The 20,619-nt window shown below is 37.3% G+C and overlaps 1 protein-coding gene across 2 annotated transcripts in view; it reads right to left on the bottom strand.

Moving 5' to 3' along the window:
• Positions 1–4,991: 4,991 nt before the first annotated feature.
• AP2A2 (adaptor related protein complex 2 subunit alpha 2) overlaps positions 4,992–20,619 on the bottom strand; it is a 67,551-nt gene continuing 51,923 nt past the window's right edge. For both annotated transcript variants that reach the window (XM_087920946.1, XM_026706596.2), the window contains exons 12-22: positions 19,745–19,842; positions 18,938–19,169; positions 16,822–16,995; positions 15,443–15,603; positions 14,822–14,904; positions 13,705–13,794; positions 12,671–12,794; positions 11,374–11,490; positions 9,726–9,795; positions 8,440–8,574; positions 4,992–7,168 (exon numbers count right to left, since the gene is read on the bottom strand). In XM_087920946.1, coding sequence (XP_087777072.1) covers positions 7,091–7,168; positions 8,440–8,574; positions 9,726–9,795; positions 11,374–11,490; positions 12,671–12,794; positions 13,705–13,794; positions 14,822–14,904; positions 15,443–15,603; positions 16,822–16,995; positions 18,938–19,169; positions 19,745–19,842 — 1,362 coding nt within the window. In that variant the 3' untranslated portion in view covers positions 4,992–7,090. The remainder of the gene's footprint in view (positions 7,169–8,439; positions 8,575–9,725; positions 9,796–11,373; positions 11,491–12,670; positions 12,795–13,704; positions 13,795–14,821; positions 14,905–15,442; positions 15,604–16,821; positions 16,996–18,937; positions 19,170–19,744; positions 19,843–20,619) is intronic.

The following is a 20,619-nucleotide window of genomic DNA, read 5'->3' as shown; positions in this document are numbered from 1 at the left end:
AGAAACGGAGATGAGCACTGCCCCATAGAGTTAGACATGACTGGCTAGGAAACTTTTACCTTTATCTAAAATAATATAGTTTTGCCAAGAAAACTATCACTCATATTTTATGACCAACTCTCCAAACCCAAATAATTGTTTGTCATTATTGTGTTTAATATGTGATCTTTAGCAATTAGGACTGCATTTATTGTTTAAATCAAAGATTAACAGTAGTAAAATCTAGTGGTTACTATCTTCTTTGCTGCATTGTGTATTAGCGTTCTGTGGCAATAGCTCTTTGTAGTAAGGATACATACAAGCCCAAATCCTCATTAATGCCAAAAGAAAACAGAGTTCTTACACTTACATTAATTGCTGTTTTTAATGTTTTACAGAAACATGTAGCATTGTTGAATATGAAGAACAAGTGTTTTACAGGGGTTGTGTTTCAAATGTTACTTTAACCCGCTGTGAAGGCATGTGTCCATCATCATCAAGGTAAACAAAATAATATTGCATATTTTCCAGCAACCATAAGGCCTACTACTTGATTAGAAGTCATATTAGTAAAATACTTCAATTTATTTTTCCAGCTATAGCTTATATGTCAGTGGTAGATTATTTTTGCTCATCTATAATGATCGATACAAGAAAAACTCTAATCCCCAACTATAATCTGACCACACTTTTCCCAAAGTTCCTGTAGTTTAGTAGTTTCACCTACACCTAATCCTCACTTAACAACAATAATCTAGACTGGAATTTCCATTGCTAAGCAATGCTGTTGAAAGGCACAACATCATGAAATCACTCTGTTTAGTGATAGGAGTTCCGGCACGTCTGGTGGCCATCCTTACATGAATCACACAACATTGTTAAGTACAAAGTCACAGGATCACCATTTCTAACCACTTGCCAGCTTCCCCACTGACTTTGTTTGTTGGAAGCCAACAGTGAAGGTTGCAAATGGTGATCACATCACTGCAAGACACTGCAATGTCATGACTGCAAGCCAAATGTTGATCTCCTGGATCATGATCACACTCTAAGTACAAGAACTAGTCATAAGCACTACTCATTGATTGCCATCGTAAGTCCAAACAGTCACTGAATGAGTGGTCATTAAATGAGGATCACCTATAGTGCAATGGTCCCTAACCTTTGCAGCTTGGGAGGGGAACTGGGTCACATGAGCGGAGGGTCGGTGTGCCCACATTTGCGCACGCATCTCAACTTACACAAGTTTAGCTGTACAGGTGCGTGCACGTGTCCTGGCCCACCACTCATGCAGTTCCAAGTAGGCCACAGCCTGGCTGTAGACCCTTGGTATAGCATAATTTGGTATAGTATTATTTAACTAGGTTAAAAAAGCTGACTGGGTCACTGGAAGGAAATAGTATGTCGTGTAAGCATGTGTGATATTCCACATAGTACTCAGAAAAATGTAAAAGTATGTTTCCCTTTCACGACGATTAAATCTTTTAGAAGCATTTTTAGACACTTTTCAAAGGGCTACTGTTCTGACCCAAGCCTCGTTCAAATCAAATAAACACAAAGTATATATAAAAGCAAACCTTTTTAATGTGTCTCTGTGAATTCTGTCCATTCACATTCAGAATCATTAAAACTAATTGTCCCAAATAAAAGCAAGCCCTTTCAATGTTGTGAAAGGCTGCCAAGAACACAAGATTAATTGCAGGGAAATATCCAAAACCAAGTCTCTGGAAACAAACCAGAATAGACAGGACTTCCACAAGAACTTGAAATTGAAAGAACTTCTTTGCTTCCTGCAAAGAACCCAACCCTTGAGGGATGGCTTTTATCCCTTATGGGAGGGGCCATCACCTTGCAGCCTTACTCCCGAGTCGCCTGTGCTGCTGCAGCTGCTCTTTCCTTTAAGCAGCCCTGCATGCACGCGCACTGGACACAGGCTCCTCAGGGTCCTCTGCATCACTGCTGCCAGGCTCCACACGCTCCGAAGGCAGCACTCCACTCTCTAATAGTCGTGGCCCCATCCCCGCATCACACACAGGCCCCTCATCCAAGTCCTTGCTCTCAGAGACCTCAGCCGTCTGCAACTGCTGCCAGCGAACCAGAACAGCTACCATCTCTCACATAGGGATACACACACATCCATACAACATTTTTTACATTAAAATATGTAAAGAATTCTCACTGACAATGTATTTTTTAAGTTTAGGGTATCTTTATGTACAGAAAGTGGTACAATGTGCTCTATATCGAACTATTTGCCTGTTAGCTACTTAGAGCTGTGGTGGTGCAGTGGTTAGAATGCAGTCTTGATCCTGACTAGCTCAAGCCTTCCCATCCTTCCGAGGTTGGTACAGTGAGGACCCAGATTGCTGGGGGCAATAGGCTGACTCTGTTAAACCCTTAGAGAGGGCTGAAAAGCACTGTAAAGCGGTATATAAGTCAAACTGCAATTAGCCAATTGTATTAGTGTTAATTATTAATCATTCCATACATTTACAATATCCAAGGAAACAATTTCTGTATTTTTAAACTAATTAACTTGGCAAATACATGCATACCTCTTCAAAAATAAGACTTTTTCTTATTCACAGGCAGAAGAATGCAAGGATAGAAAAACTATGCAAATGCTGCACGCCACAAACTTCCTACAAGAAGGAAATAGAAATGCCATGCCCAAATCCAGATAACCCGCGTGAACCACTTTTTACACATATCCTTATATTTGGTGAATGTGTATGCAGAGTAGAAGGATGTATACACTAGCCAAATTCAGTATCACCCTGAAGCAATATTTAAAATAAACCATTAGTTGCTATTTACATTATACCTAGTCTGAAATTAAGACTCCCTTTGTTTACATTAATTTGTCCGAAGACTGAGAAGACAGCCACTCTTTTAAGAGCAATGCTGATAACAAATTATGTTAATTTATTATTTGGAAGATAGGGAAATGAAATGAATTTTTGCCTTATTTATAAGGCTTTCATCAAACTAATGTCTACCTGTGTAAAATAATTGACTGTTTTAATAAAAGCATTAACTGGCTTTTCAGTTTCTAATGGTGAATAACTGAGAGAAGCTATACCTTCCTAATCCTATAATCTAGTGGCAAATTCATTCTTCAAATGCCCACTTTTGTATTGTCCAAATGGAACCTTTCGTGATACAGAGCAGACGACTTACAGAAGTAAAAAACAAACACCTTCTTCACTGCAAGATAACACATAATAAAATAATCGAGGATATCTAGCTGCTATAATTAAGTTTAGTACCATTTCTGGGAATCAAATATTTGGAGAAGAGGAACAACAACAACGAAATGGAATAGAATGGAATTGAATCGAATGGAGTATTTTTGAAAAGTCTTCAGCAGGAATTTCTGGATGCAATTCTCAGAAACAGCTTTATTATCGAAGGTCATGTAGTGTACATGTGCAAAAGCATTCCATGAGAATATACTGTGGAAAGCCATTTGGATAGGAGCATAATAAAGCAACATCATTAATCAAATGGAAGATGTATGTTGAAAGCATAAGCCACGTTTTTTCTATAAAAGCAACAATACAGCCAAATTATATTCAAATTAGTTGAAAGTAATCAATTTCTTAGCATGTTCATAACACGGGGTCAAACTCGCCATATCACGTTGCCATCACATGACGTTTCCATTTGCGGAGTGTGACATATCCAGCCCACGGGCCGCCAGTTTGACACCCCTGCTCTAAAAAATGGATTCCAAGTCAGGATCAGTTTCCAAGAAGAATTAACAGGTAGTCCTTGTTTAGCAATAATTCGCAATTAAGACAGTGATGAAAAAAATAAGTTATGACCAATCCTCTTGCCATTCCTGCAGAACTTTGCAAGTCTGTGAAGGAAAGTTGAACTAGTATCGTTAAGCACAATTATGGTTTCACTTAACAATTGCATTGCTTAACCACCAAGCTGCTGATTCCAGGTGTGATCAGTGAGAACTATCTATATTTTGATAAGCTGAGAGTGCATGCTTCCAAAGGAGGAGTATGTATCAGAATTTGGTGACCTGTTCATCTTTGCATACACATGAACAAATGTTGAATGGTGCAAGGCAGCCTCTATAGGAAATCTGAGCCTCACACATCAACTGGGTGTCTCTATCAGAAGTTAAAAGGTAAACGGGATGCTATGGGGTTCTGGAGCTAGCTGAGGAGCAGATTGAATCTTGCAAGCTGGAACAGTTTTTCATGCCCCACTAGCCTTTGAGCGAGCCTACAGCTCCCTTGGGAGGTGAGTGGCTGGCTGGTAGTAGATCAAAAGCCGACGAAGACTATGTATGGGGGGGGAAGCCAAACCAAAGCTTGTAGGGCCCCCAAAGTGGTGCCTTGCTTAATGACCATGACTTGCAACTATAATGGGCAGACTCCATTATCTTCATAACCTGAGGACTACCTGTAATAGAAAATGAAGAGGCTAAAGTGCTTCAGAATTCAAACAAACAAGCCCCTGTCATGACACCCCAGACTTAAAAACTTCAAGACAGCAAAACAGAAAAGAAAGAACCAGAGAAAATTATAAAATATAAAGACCTACAAATAGAAGTAGTACAATTGTGGGAAAAGAAAGCAAAGATAGTATCAATAGCAATAGCAAATTGAGTGCAATCCCAAAATGTCTGAAGCACCATCATTGGCACTGACAAAATCACCATAGTAAATTGCAAAAGGCAGCTTTACTTGCAACAATCCTGTGATGATACTTTTAACACCATCAAATATTTGCCTTTCCCAATAAATATGTGGATAAAAATGTAAAATCCAATCTAAACATTTGACTGTGATCAACCATAATAATAATGATACATTTACACCACACTGATCTATTACAACATCCTAGGTTTTTGGGGAGAACTAAGTGAGTAAAGACCAACTCAGGCTAAACAACAGGCAGCTGTGATTTCACAATGGTGTGAAAAGAGATTTTTTTTTTTTAAAAAAAAAGGCACATTGAAAGTTCTTAAAATTGAGAACGAAGAAACATAATTTTAGTCTTCTAGCCATTTATTTTTTCTGCTAAAGGTAACATGATTAGAGTTATGTATTTTCAGATTCATACACTTATAATGAAAGTTGACCATATAAGCTGAAAATTCACTTTTCATATACTGAAATGGTTATACATAGATACCGGAGTGTAGACCTAAGTTTACAGCATTTCATCTTCCAGTTGAGGAATCTTTCACATGTCAATAACAAATACTGCACTTGGATTACTAATACTGTTTTAGCCACAAAAAGTACTTCTGGTTGATAAAGAGGATATATAACTTTGGTAATCAAGTAACTTATCCCAATAAATTGTATATACCTATACTTCAATTCTGTTCCCCATTAGGAGAACAAAAATAATATGAACAACTGATTTGGAATCTTCATCATTTTATGGACATTTGCTCACAACTGCACAGGGAAGACCATCAGTGCTTTGCCATGGTATTAAATATATGCAACCACAGTGCTTTCAGATCTGCCTCTTTAAAAGTTAAATGGCAGATCTTTTTAATATGTTATATGACAAGCTTCTAATTATCCCTTGTTTTAATGGCTTCAGGTTCCATGTGAAAAATGAGAACGCATTAATCTGTTCATTGTGATCATCACTCTTAGAATTTCTCCAGTCAAAGGAGAATATTGGAAGTTATCCTAGTTTTATTACATGACCAAATTAATGCCATTTCATTTATCAAAATGTGTTAATTCAGTGGAGCCCAACAAAGCTACCTTAAGAAGTTTGCAAAAAAACAGTAATTCAGTACTCAAATTAGAGGAATCTGGATAATAGTCCTGTCTGGCTTAGACATGCAATTTTATCTTTAAAAAAAGAAGCTGATTAAACTCCCAAGGACATTTATTGCAATATAGATATAATTGCTTATTTTTTCTTGCTTTACTGAGTGACTGTGCTAACCATTTTAGAATCATTTCAGAGAAGTGTGATTGAAACTTATTTCTACTAGCTGAAAAGGACGTCAGGCTGAATTTCTATAATATATTACAAATGCATATCTCATGCCAAGTAGACCATATCATTGCTAGACTTTTTGAAAATAGTGCACCCAACTTTGTGATGTCAAAAAAGCAATTATCAGACCATTATACTTTCAAAAGCTAACGATTTACTTAGGACCTGAATATACTGGACGTCTGTATCTGTGTGACCCACCCATATGCTAACAAAAATATTACATCGAAATTGCCTATCAGTAATAACAGCCAGGGCTAGAGAATATAGAAACATAGATTCTCTGGGAAATTTTTAGTGTAGCTCCATGTGATTTTTTTTTAAAAAAACTTTACAATCCAAATGAACAATGGATTAACTAGTGTTCTCTAGAAACAGTGAATCTAATTATTCTAATCCTTTTATTCCAGCGTTTGATGAGAAATTTACTCTTTGGTAATTCATAATTTGGAGGAAATGAAAGGGTGAATTAAAGCTGTTTAAAACAAATTGCTTGAGGTAGGGGGAAATAATACCCTAATGCCTATGTGTACTGTACTCAAGGTCAATGCCCATTGCCTATTTTGAAAAAGCCAACATCTGTGAGATCCATTACAGTAGTCCTGACTTCCCATCACATTACATTGATGCATTTTGGACATTCTCAAAAGTTGATCTGTCTAAGACTGACAAAGAGTTCAGCAGCAAGATGGCTACTCACAGTCTCATCAAACAGAACTTTACTGATTACTGCTGGGGCAATACAGGGATAGGAGAAGTGACCACAACATTACTAGCAATTTACATTGGAATTTCCAGGGGGAAAATTCAAACACCTTTTATTTAGATCATTGTTAATCAAAGTAAGTCATCATAAAACCAACTTCTGACAAAATGCCTGAAATAGTTGAGGTGACAAACACAATGCCTCTTGGCCTCCTTGTGCCAGAAATATTTTTCACATTTAGGTAACTTTACATTACACACATCTTTTATTCACATAAGAGGGACAGGTCCTTTAAGGCAGGAATGTGAATGTGATGGCAGTTATTTATGCAGACACTGGTGCACAGGACATTCCTGGAGTAGGACGAGAAAAACAGGCAGAAATAAAGAATCAAAGCTGGTCTTGAGTTAAGATTCAGAACTGTTCTGACAACAATTCGCATAATCTTCGTGAGACTGTTTCTTTACTTGTTCGCAATGTTAGTCGGTACATCTGAAAAATAATTAAAAAATACATTTTATTTAAAAACGGTTTTAAAATTGCCCAAATTCCTACGCTGTTTGTAAGGGTTTTCTGTAACAATTTTAGATGTTTTAGAATCGTAAGGTGGTTTGATATTTAAGATAAAAAAAGAATTGCAGTGGAGGCAAACCTATCTAGTCTGAACTTCTGAAGAAGATTTTTAGCTTAAGGAGAAAAGAGGCTATTTTTTAAATAAAAGAGTTCGATAGTAATCAGTAGGATTACCTGCATTTAGAATTAAAGAAAATGATCTGAGCTGCAGAATTAAGCATCATTGTCAAGCTTTACCTTTACTTACATTCTTAGAACATTAGATATTCTTAGAAAATAGAAGTGACTGGTAGTTGTATGTCCAGAAAAAATAGAAATGGATAGTATAGATCACTGACAGTGAGAAATATCTTTGTCCTTCTGGGACATGGGCATCACAACCCCTTTTTCAAGGTACAGTACCTATAAATTGCTTCCAAAATTCCAAATATGCTCACTGACTTAAAGATGTTGCATAACTCTGCTTTAGCTGGGAATCCCATATTAAGACTTCTTCCTCACTCAGCAATCTTTTCCTGCCTCCTCTGCTCCCCCTCCCAAAAAAATTCTGGTTATTAGTCAAAACATTTTACATCATCCAAATTTAATATATCACGAGTTACAGTGCTGCATGTTGTACAATCATGTATCACAATATTTACAAGTCCATACATTTGGGCAAAAAATAAAGTTTATTCCCTGGTGCACATAAGATATATGGAATGGAAAGCCACTTCAGTTAAGTCGTCACAAAATTAAAAAGGAAAATAATCAGTCTGAAATAAGAAAATAGAAGTTCAAGAGGTTTTCAGTTTCACCTGGAGAATTTACAGTACAAAAAAGCAAAACAAAACCCAATGTAATTGACCTTCCTGATTAATATTACACTCTGAATGTAATTTTGCAGAAACTCTGTGCGATGAATACAAGGCAAAGCTAGTATTGGGAGAGCTATAAAATATATGTATGCATTGTCTTAGTCGACACCACTCAGCATGTATATTGTTAGAGCACAATCTTCAATGAAGCACTATGTCTGCATTTTGTGAACAAAAGGAGAAAGAATATTTCTTACTAATGCAATAAAAAAAACAGTAGAATTTCTATTTACTTTAGAAGACAAGATTTCTGTAAAAATACACATGGGAAAAAGTAAGGGTCTTTCATATGATACACGCTTTTGGTTTGACAAGCAAATAAACAGGGATTACCTCTGCCTGAAGGTTGGGTTCAAGACGCATCAAACATCCAATTTGTATTGATTTCGTGTGTATTATGCCAGCACCTACAAAGTTAGCAGGGTTAGGATCCACTTCTTCCAGTAGAGCTGTGCCAAAGCCAATGATCTGTAAAAGAGGATTTAATTTAATATACCTCCTTAAAAGATGACTCACTTAATTTTACTTAATCGAATTGAAAGCCATTGGACAACATGCAGATGGAGAAAGGAAGGAAGGAAGGACATATAAAATGTTTATGATAGATTGATCAGAATGCTAAACACACAGTCCAAGGAGGGATTGGACTGCAATTTGTCAGAAATGGTGTAGGGTCTCCCGCTTGGGCGGGGGGTTGGACTAGATGACCTACAAGGTCCCGTCCAACTCTGATTATCTATACAGTTGATTAAGGCTCAGATAGCTTCCATATTAGGGAGAATGCAGACATTTAGAGTAAAGAAAGAAACATGGTGCTATGGCAAAATCAAATACCCAAACCAACTTTCCCAGATAAAATAAACTAACAAATCAACTACAAATCAACCATTATTTAGACATAAATAATGCTGACTTGGGCACTAAGAGACAAAAATAATTGATAGTGAAAAGGAATAATTTGATACAATCTAGTTTTTGTTTCCTGGAGAAACAGCTTCCACATTTGAGAATCAACTAATGAAATATAGACAAGGGAATGATGCATTTCAAAGGTTTTCAGAATGTACATAGTGTATAGTGCACTATTTTGAATAGCTGTTGATTAACAAAAGGCCACTAGTGAAGAAATAAACCTATAAATTCCTTCTATCTTTTTTAGATCTGATAGTTTAATTTTTTTTAAAGCACCTTTTTATTTTGGTAAGCACAAGCACAACCGATTTCTGCTTCTTAATGAATAAAACAGAATCCTTCAAGAGGCAAAGGAAAAAGAGATACCAAAATTAAGAAGAACCTGAATACCTATGTTGGTAGAACAAAACTTTGGCTGTTTCCATGTGTTTATGTAAGAAGCAAAGCAAATTTCCTACCATACAATTACCAAGTAACCGAGTCTCATGCTGTTTTGTCTCCTAGTGTCCAGACATTTATTTTAAAAAAGCATAGATGTGTAAGCTGTTATGTCCATAGCTTTAACTTTATTATCATTATCAGGTGTTTTTAAAAACAGATTAAAGGCAATGGCTATTTTCCATGATTATAAAGTTCTGAAGTCACAAAGGCAGCTGTGCTGGAAGGCGAATTATAACCGTCCAGGCAAGATAAATCATTATACTTACTTTTGCCTTTGTAATTTCAGCATCCATTGGATGGTTTGCTTTAAAGATATTCTGTACTTCTTGTTGAGGGCTATGAAGAACATCAAGAGTCGATATTAGTAGCTCATATTTATTATATTGCAGCAGCAAAATGTTTATGACAGAATGTAAACACATTTTACATGGAAGTAGCAATGTATTACATGCAAGTTTGTAGCATTTCTCCTAAACAATGAATCTTATAGGATTTGCATAGCAACGAGCTAACCAATGAACCAAAAACAGGTATCCTTAGGTAAGCTGCTCTTTAGCTGTATGGATAGAAAGATGGAATATATGGATATATAGATAAGAGATGGAAGAAGTGTCAAATATTTTCCAGGAATTCAGCCAACATCAAAATAAATGGACATGCAGAAAGATTGTTATATTAATGCTCACTATTTATTAAACAATTCTATATTTAATTTTAACCCCTTAAAAGATAGGATCTAAAGTAGTCCATGTTATATTTATTTATTTATTTACACCAAGACAAATTCCTTGCGTGTCCAATCACACTTGGCCAATAAAGTATTCTATTGTATTCTATACTAAACCTGGAACAATTAATTGAATCATTCTGTTTCTGACAATGTATGAATGTTTCCTAACTAAAGATGAATATGTGAGTTCTGATATTGACATTCTAAATTTCTGAAATAGCATGGCCAATATAACGCTTGTTTAAACATTTATTTAAATCTCTTCTTTCCTTTTCTTACATTGATTTCACACATGAGCCACATAAGAGAACATTTATGATAGGCTGGAGTCACAGAAACCAAAGAGATATTCACTGGGTTCACGTACGATACTAAATCTTAATGTAGTTTAGTTGTCTTTAGTAAGTTGTATGAACGTATTGTGAATCACTGTGACATACCCAATCAAATTAAAATAAACCACACTTATAGACTGTATTAGCCCAGGCACAGCTTCTAACTGGAATGCCTCACTCAAATGTAGCAGGCTTCTTTCTGTTTGACTTATCTCCTTATCATAAATGAGTACTACAGTTTGGGACTAATATTCCCGGAAGAATAATGAGATAGAAGAAAGTTAGAGAGTAGTATGCAACCAGTGGCATATTGGAACTCTGAGTGAGAAAAGGCAACATATGTGGCTGCAAAATGGTAGGTTTTTTAAACAGATCACATATCAAATCACTCCCCAAATTAATGAGAACTTAGGGAAGTAGTCAGAAATAGTCAAAAAAATAGCTTCAAAGGTGAAGCTATTGCGGAGAAAAAGAAAGTGGAGTTTCAAATCTGGCTCCTACAGAAACAAATCATGAATTTACAAGGCATCCTTGGTGCTCTCTGAGCTTGGTTGTTTTCTTGCAGATGTTTCATTACCCAATCTAGTTAATCTCATCATCATCAACAACAACATGTTACCAAATTTGGGTAATGAAATACCTGCAAGAAAACAACCAAGATCAGACAGCACCAAAGTTCCCTCATTTCAACCCTGAGTTACAAATATTCTCCTTTGTGAATTTAGGTCTAAAGAGGTTCCTTTTTCATTTGAGCTAGGTCTCAGTGTTCACTAAAATCCAAGTTACAACCTGCAAAAAAGTAATATAGCACATAATAATGAAGAACATGCAAGATTAAAATAATTTTACTTGCTCAGTTGTTTCCATCTCTGGAAGAAGTCGTTAGCAGCCATTTCTGTCGGCTGGAAAAATTTGTTCAGTGTGATAGGTAGCTTCACGGAGATGTTTTGTAAAGTTCCTCCATATCTGGAAACAGCAATGACAAACTTTTAAAGGCAATCTAAGCAATCTAGAGGCGCACACAATCCATCCAAATCTTTCCTTGGTTTCATAAGCGCTGGTTCTTAAACCATTTGACCCAATTACACCTTTTAAAATAATATCATTACCTCCCCTCCCTAAAAAAGCAGGCTATTGTTTTAAACAAGTATCTTGGCAGTAGCTATCCCAAACTGGATCCTCAACTCTCCACTTTCAAATAATAGGTGCTACACAATACAAAATTTAAAGTCAGCATAGTAAGTAAATTACTTTTGCCGATCCCAATAATCTCAGTTAAGGCATATTGGAAGACAATATTTTTCACTTGCTTACAAAAAGTAATCAATGTAGTAGATTCATGTGTTTCCAGGAAGGGAGATTTCCCATTAAAGTGGGAGGTCACCACTGAGAATGATTGCCATCCTGTCCATACCCATGAACTTGCAAGGAGTGGGGACTCTTAGCAGGCCAGGCCCTGTTTAAATGACCAGGCCAAGCAATCAGATTCTATGCTTCCAAGGTGTTGCCTGATGGCAGAAGGTTTTATAGGATATTCTCCAACAGATGAAGGAAAATTCAAAGTGAATATTCCTGTGGTGGAAGGGCTTGTGTGACTCAATAAATTAAGAGAGAAATGAAAAGCAGAGATGTCAACAGTGATACCTACTTATTCTAAAAATGGCGGTGTGATAAATAATACTCACGAGGGGGATGTGGAGAACACTTCACAGGAAGTTTGCACCTGGCCTCAAGGTTATTTTTGTACAAAATAACGTCAAGCTTATTTCCTCATGAAATAGTTCAACTAAAATTCATCAAAATGTTTAATCTACCCATGTATGAAGCGGAAATAAATGATAATATTACTCCCTTCAAATAATTCCTGTGGCAGAACCATCCCAAGTTTTGTGAATAGCTGCTGCTAATAGTTAACTTACTCCTTTTTGTTCCTCTTTCATTTCTTTTTTTCAAATGTTTGCTCAACACCCCTTCCAGGATTATGCTTTATATATCCAAAGGCCACAAAAGTTTATGCCATCATCAATAAGCTAATCTTTAAGGTCACAAAGTATACTTTTTTGTGCTCATAGAAATGGATTACTGCAGATATTCCTCTAGAAGGGCACTTAAATGAAAAACAATGTTCAGAGTTAAACAATTATACCTGAATTGAATGTTTAAGGCTGGCGCTTCCATGAAGTCTGATATACACTCAATATTTACAATCTGTTGCACTTGAGCGCCTCCTTCTACAGTGGGGTCAACAGGTTTAGTCTGCAGATTCAGACGTGATAGGTTAAGGAAAGAGATTTGTTTTCTGTTGTTCTTTTGCTGAACCTTGCGAAGATTGAATCTGTTCAGAAAGGCTTGGCAAGGTTAAGATAAGTGGAAGGGAAATAAATAGATTAAGTGTATATTTGGGATTAAAGAGATTGCTAGGATGTTGTTAGAAGACTTAAAAATTATTGCTATAGACAGATCAAGTTAGTGCATATTTGTCCATGAAATCACTAGGAATGAATACAAATTAATTCAAAAAGTATACGTTTGCATAGGATTCATTATAGAAGAGGCAAGAGATCTATCTGCCTTCTAAACATAATTGTTTTTTGTCATCTCTTACTCTGTGGTCTTTGACTTAGAAACACAGGTCAGAATGCAACCACAAGCCTTCTGCTGGTAGATCACTGACCAATATACATAGAGATGGTTAGGAAAGGGATCCTGCACTTATATCTCCTTTCCTTGTCTAAAAGACATACTTTGCATATCTCTCTTATTAGTTGGGTTGATATTCTCAGCACTTCCATAACTTACTTTCAGTTCAGCTCTCTTTCTTTTCTGACTGTGCAGCTCAGATTCTCATTTTCTCTCTTTCCTTAATGGAAGAAAACATCATACATTTTACCTGTTGACAGATTCAAGCAGCTGAATCTCTCTTTGCATTATGCTCTCTCCTAAATAAAAATTGCATTCATTTTCCTTTACACAAGCACAATCTCAAGACTAGTTTATTATTGTTTCTTATAATTATATTACTAATTGAAAGTTTTTCTTTTTGTGCATTTTTTCTGCTCTTTAAAGCCATATGCCAGGCAAACAAAGCAGCGAGACCATTGTACTAAACTAACAAGGAATCATTGTGTTCTTGTAGTCTAGAATATAATATAGCCCGTTTATATAAGTAACAAAGGATATTTGACTGAAGATCATCTGAACAGATTAACGTTGGAACAAAATTTAAAAATGGTGTGGAGGTTTTATTGCCATAAAATATGAACATACGGCCTAGAAGAAAGAAGAAAATATCTTAATCATACGATCCACATTACCGATGAAGTCCACTGAGAACTTTTAAAAAAAACTCATGAAAATACATTTATGTGAAATTGTGAAGGGAGTTTTTGAGCAGAAAATGAATGGCTATTTGTGTTTTCAAAATAAATGCTATGGGCTTGATGGATATTTGGGAAACATGGAAACCATTACAGATAGTTTTAAAATATATGTAATGCTCACATTACCTCCATTCCTTCAGTGACTGTTTGAAATTAAAAATGGTGTTGAAGGACTTACCCCCAGTCCTCAAAGTTATGGCTGGTGCAGCATTCCCATAGTCAAGTGATTGCAATTTGGACCTTTGGCAATTGACTTGCCATTAAGATGGTTGCAACATCTTGCAATCACATGATTATCATTTACCTCTTTCCCTGCTGGCTTCTTACAAGCAAAGTCAATGAGGAAGCTTGCAGAAGGTCACAAGTCATTCCTGAAAGTTGCTCCAGCTGCTTTTTCTCCAGGGGATCTTGGACCTATAGCACCTGCCCATACTCTGTAGCGCTGATCCACCCACTCTTATCTCTCGCCCGCCAGTCTGCTTGACTGAGATGCAATTTCAACAGCATAAGCAAACACCTCTGGATTTCCACTTTTTCTTGTGTTGCTGTCCTGTGAGGTTCTTGCTTAACAATCCTCAACAACCTTGCTTAACAACAGCAATGGGATTATTATTGCTAAGTTATGGGGTCATACAACATTGAGCTTTATGACCACATTGCTGAGCAACAGAAATTACTGTTATTAACTGAGGACCTCCTGTATGTGGCTCTTAGTTACAGAAGCTTTCTACTCATCAAGTGATAGGATACACGTGGCATCTCTGAAAATCTTCACTTACCGAGGGAAACTTTCTTTATGGGGAACTCTTTAGGAATCAAAGAAATTATCTTTAAACTGAAAAACATTATAACTTTTTAAAAAGAGATCTAAGACAGAAATTATCACAATTTCAGCTCATTGCAACCCATCAACTCACCCAAGTTCTGACGAAATTCAGATTTCAGACCAATCTGTAGTAACTGATTCTCAAACAGGACCCCATTGTTTTTGCAAACAAACCTAGAAGAAATAGCTGCATTGGTGAAATTATATTTAAACAATTATATACATTCTTCCAGTCTTTCCTGGAGAGGAAATACACATAAAGATGTACTCAAGAGTAATAGAAGACATACAAATCTAGATAGATTACAGATTGAATTTTCACCCTAGAGGAGAAAATGTTTTCCAATTATAGAAAAATTATTCTAAGCAGAGTAGGTAATCTTGTTAAAATATTTAACTGTACTAATAACATATGTGGAAACATGTACATTCATGGTACACAGGACTGAATGAACATTTGTGTTAACCAAGAGCTCTATACCAATAGAAACTGCCAAGTCTACTCTAGAGCTGGTTCTTTCTCTATGGCAATAATCCAGCCTATCATCTGGAGGATACAGAAATTAGCCAATTCTATTTTTGGAAAAACAAGTCAATGACACTTAAAATGACAAACAGTTTTGTAACCTCATGGAACTAGAGAAGAACTACATTGGGTAAAACCTGGGAGGAATAAGAAGAGAAGAAACGGGAGTACTGATTTATCACATGCCTTGCAAAGTTGTCTTCGGAACCAGGAGCAAGTGATGCCGGATTTGTAGAATTGTCTGAAAAGACATCCACTAACAAGCTACCGCTTGATGTTGCAGGAACAGAATTTGTGACTGCAGCTGCACCAAGACCTAACAGGTCTGCTGAAGGAGATGGAGTAGACTGCAAGAAACAACCAGTGTTTTAAATGCCAAAGAAAATACAGAGCCAAGACACCTTCTCCCCCCCACCTTTCTGTTTATGAAAAATCAGGCGCTATACCAATGTTTTTCAAACTTGACAACTTTAAGATACTTGGCCTTCAACTAAGCAATTTCAACTTCCTGCCTGGACAGATCTGGGGACTGAGATCCACACATTTTAAAGTTGCTAATTTGAAAACCACTGCTTTTCTATATTACCTTTAAAATAAATATGGTACTAATGTTTTTTTAAAAAAATCCTTAACTTAGTACAGACACACAGACTCACACGGGGGGGGGGAGAGACAGATTAAAGTAAACGGAAGAAACTAGTCTGCCTCCAAAGTGAATGGTCATAATAAAACTGAAGATCTCTTTTCATGTGTCTCTGAAAATGTGCAGATTCCATGTGGAAAAGATATAGGCAGGATTCCCAATTTCTATTCCCACACATTCTATTTTGGCCTCCCGTATTTGGACCCTTCGGATTTGACTGGAAAAGTCCAAGGGCAGCTTCTCTTTGGAGTACCTGAACACGAGTAGCTCTCCAGCTGCAGAATCTGATCAAGCAGGACTTTTGAGTGCTGTTGATGCTAAACTTGAGCAACAGATTCAGAGTTTCTGAGGGTAGGAATGTAAAGGAAAAAGCCCACATGCACTGCTCGCTACACACAAAATGAATGCAAACCCTAATATGGAATTAAAACTATCAATTCAGGTGTCAGTCTAAGAATAGTAGCAGCTAAAAGTACAGGAAATATGGGGAAACTAGGTATTTCTGTATTCACTCATAAGACATTCTTGGGTTGTCATTTTGTATTTTTCTATTTGTGAGTCTAGTGATCAATATTAACTGAGTGTGTGACTTTGCATACACAAACTAAGTCCTGCTCTGGAAATATTTATATTTATTAAGCAAAGCATGATTTATATATGATAAAAAAATAAATGATGTTTTCTTGGCGAGAGGGAGGTTATAAATTATCTCTCAGAAAATAGTTATAAAATGTTAAAATAAGATTGCAGTAATAAAACACATAAAATTAAAGGCATGTAAAGGCCAGAATAAATAATAATCACATTATTGGCAATGTGTAGTAAAAGTCTGGGATTTCTTAAGCAATAATGTCCTCACAAAGGTGATATTCCCTTCTGAAACAGCAAAAAAACAAACAAACACAAAATACTATAAACCTACCGCTGTGCTTGCATTTACAAGGGTGGCATCAGTGCTACCATTGATATCCGAGCTTCTTTCCTTTTTGGTTTCTTCCAAATCAGTAACTGTATTGGGACCTTTTTTCTTTTTCAGCTTGGCTAGAATGGAGGATTCTCTCTCTGGAAATGGAGGCATTTCTTCTAGCACAGTTGCCTTAGAAAGAAACCAAGCCACATTTTGGAAACGTTAAGAAACATGCTTTGACCTCTTAACATATAACAACATCTTTGTCTAAGTCAGGAGTGGATCTCTCTCTCTTTCTCTCTTTTTTTAAGTCCCGAAAGCCACCTGAATTCTGACCATATTAACCATTTTTCGCCCTCTGGGTTGCACTTGGGAAAGAGTGGAGACGTTCACCAATTCTCCCCTCTTCAATGATGTCACACCAAGCACAGAGACCATGTCTGTCAAGTGTGGAAGCCAGTCAATCTGGTTTCTTGACTCCAGAGTCCCCTTGGCAATGGAGCTCTGCAAAGAAAATGGACGCGGACAGATAGTTCAAGAGCAACAAGTAGAGACAAGGTAGAAACTGGCTGGAGCTGCTGCTGAAAAGGAGCATCACTATAAGTGGGACCAATTACAAATTGCCAACCAGAGAAAGTGTGGAGATGTGTACCATTTGCAACATTCCAAAAACCATGAAGGGAGAAAGAAGATAGAGGTTGCCCTTTCTTTGGCTAAATAGGCAAATCACTGCTCAGTGCTCCCATAACATTTAAAGGAGCTCTGGGTTCAGTCCCTTAGACTTGGTTTTAAACAGTGGGAATATCACCCTCTGCAGCTCCTCTTTCTTCACTACTTTTACTTTCTCTGCCTTACCACTGTTTCCACCCTTTTTCTCTGCTGAACAAGTCAGCAGCGTTGGAAGCGACGCATCATTCTAAAGAGAAAAGGTGTAAGCAATAGTAATAAGCATTTCGACTTATATACCACTTTACAGTGCTTTACAGCCCTCTCTAAGCAGTTTACAGAGTCAGCCTACTGCCCCCAACAATCTGGGTCTTCATTTTACCCACCTCAGAAGGATGGAAGACTGAGTCAACCTTGAGCCTGGTGAGATTCGATCTGTCAAATTGCAGGCAGCTGGCAGGCAGCAGAAGTAGCCCTGCAGTGCTGTACTCTAACCACTGCGCCACCACGGCTCAGGTGGTAAGCAGCAGATGACTGAAGGAATCAGGCGCTGCCCTTAAGAGCACAAACTTCATAAAAGTATTTGCTTTGTGACAACACTGTCTGAGCATCTACAAGTAGTGCCTCATTGGCTTAGGAATAGTGGGCTGCTGCTGTAGCTTTTAACTAGCTGGCCAGTGCAGCTCTACAGGCAGTCCTTGACTTACAACAGTTCACTTAGTGACCGTTCAAAGTTACAGCGGCACTGAAATATGCAACTTACGACTGTTTTTTGCACTTACAACCACTGCAGCATCCCCATGGTGATGGGATCAAAATTCAGGTGCTTGGCAACTGACTGCTATTTATGAAGCTTGCCGTGTCCCAGGATCACACGATCCCCTTTTGCAACCTTCTGATAAGCAAAGTCAATGGGGGAAGCCAGATTCAGGCCATGTTACTAATTTTACCACTGCAGCGATTCACTCAACAGCTGTGACAAGAAAGGTCGTAGAATGGGGCCAAACTCACTTAACAAATGTCTCCCTTAGCAAAAGAAATTTTGGGCTCAATTGTCAAGGACTACCTACACACCATTCACTGATTCCAAATTGCTAAGGGCGGATGGAAGCTTTCCTGAATTATCAGGGCCTAAGGTCTACACCAAGGGCCTTCAAACTTGACAGCTTTAAGGCTTGTGGGATTCAACTCCCAGAATTCCTGCGCTAACATGCCTGGAGGAGGAATTCTGGGAGTTGAAGTCCACAAGCCTTAAAGCTGTCAAGTATGAAGGCCCCTGATTTACACATACACACCCAAATTCGGCCCTGGTGACATCACTGCAATCTGTTGAAGAGAGATACGCAACTGCCTTCAAAACCACTACTAAGTGCAGAATTGTTAAGAAATAAAAAAAATACTGAACTCTGTTTTTGGAGGTAGGGTTCGTATCTATAAATATATGTAACCACACATACATACATACCAAAATATCAGTACTAGCAATTGTACTGAGCCTCAGGTACTCAACAGCTCTCTGCTGTAGCTCAACATCAGCATTCTTTAGTTGGCTGTCACTGCGCAATACATCTTGAACGGTAGTTTTTATCTCAGGAAATAAATTTACAAACTTGATGTAAGTAGACAGAAGTAGTGCTCTAGTTGGTACACTGCACAGATGGAACTTTGAATGCAACAGGTTGAACTGGATGAGAGGACTTGGTGAGAGAAAGAAAACAGAATCAGGGCTAACAATGATTTGTTTGATGGGGGGAAGGGGAAGGAGTTCAGCATGAAAATCCTAATATTACATTTTGAAACAAAGACATTTCTGCTGCTCGGCATTTTAAATTTCTAATTCATGCTTTTCTACTATTCAGTTCTAATTGTTTATATTGTTTTAATATTCAGATCCGGGGCAGGCAAACTTATATTTGTGTGTATCTGTGGACATTTGTCCTGATTCTCATGCTTTTTTTTAAACTGTAACTTTATTTTTTAAATATTCTTTTTTTTTTTAAAGAAATAGGATACTAGTATGCTACAATCATATCTCTAAAAATAGTAGAGGTGCCTACTATCCCAAACACATTGCTTACATCTGCTTTAATGAGAGGAATAATCTGAATAAAATCTGATTACACAGAATCATGCTGGAGATAGTTATCCTATTTTTCAAAATGTCAGTAATGGTATACTGGTTGGGGGTTTGGACTAGAACTGGGATAACTAGAGCCAAACACACACTTAGTCATATGTGATTATGCTAGAGGTGATATTATAGTGTTTTTACCTGGATCTTGGATCCCCAGCAATCAAGTTTCCAAATTCTCCCAAAATGTAGCCACCCACTTTGACCAAGTTTTCATGGCATGCTGGTGCTTGGAGAGCCTGTTGAAAAAGGCATTTGGGAAGCATAAAAATATTACCAATTCGGAAAGTGTGTACATAAACAACAAATGTGGAGAGAAATCTGGGCCAATATGATATGTGTGTGTGTGTGTGTGTGTGTTTTCTTAAGTTTTCATGGGTATTTATATGTATGGTATTCAGCTTTGTTCGGGTATTTTCCCATGATGGCAGATGAGATTCTGCGGAAACTTTGCTACAACTTTAAAAGCACAACTATAACGACGTGGAAAAATACCCGAACAAAGCTGAATTCCATACATGTAAGTACCTACGAAAACTTAAGTGTGTGTGTGTGTGTGTGTGTGTGTGTGTGTGTGTATATGTGGATCTTTGGTTATTCGGGTTTTCTCCCGCGTAAGATTGGCAGTATCTAGGCAATGTTTCGATGAAGTCTCATTCATCATCTTCAGGCTTGTTATGTGCATAACCTACAGTGCATAAAGTACAGTTCTACAGAGGAATTATTGATCATCTGCACCTCTATAACTGTCTGGTTTGGTTCTGCAAATCAAAAGGACAAACACAGACTTCAGAAGATAATTAGGACTTCAGAAAAAACAATTACTACCAACCTGCCTTCAAGTGAGGACCTGTATACTGCACGAGTCAAAAAGAGGGCTGTGAAAATATTTACACACCCCTCACATCCCAGACATAAACTGTTTCAACTCCTACCCTCAAAACGATGCTATAGAGCACTGCACACCAGAACTAGACACAAGAACAGTTTTTTTTCCCTCAAAAGCCATAACTATG

Source organism: Pseudonaja textilis, chromosome 1 (genome assembly GCF_049901715.1).
Source record: "Pseudonaja textilis isolate UNSWEBS1 chromosome 1, rPseTex1.2, whole genome shotgun sequence".
NCBI classification, from domain to species: Eukaryota; Metazoa; Chordata; class Lepidosauria; order Squamata; family Elapidae; genus Pseudonaja; species Pseudonaja textilis.
Note: the sequence above shows the minus strand (reverse complement) of the source record. Positions and strands in the feature narration are given on the sequence as shown.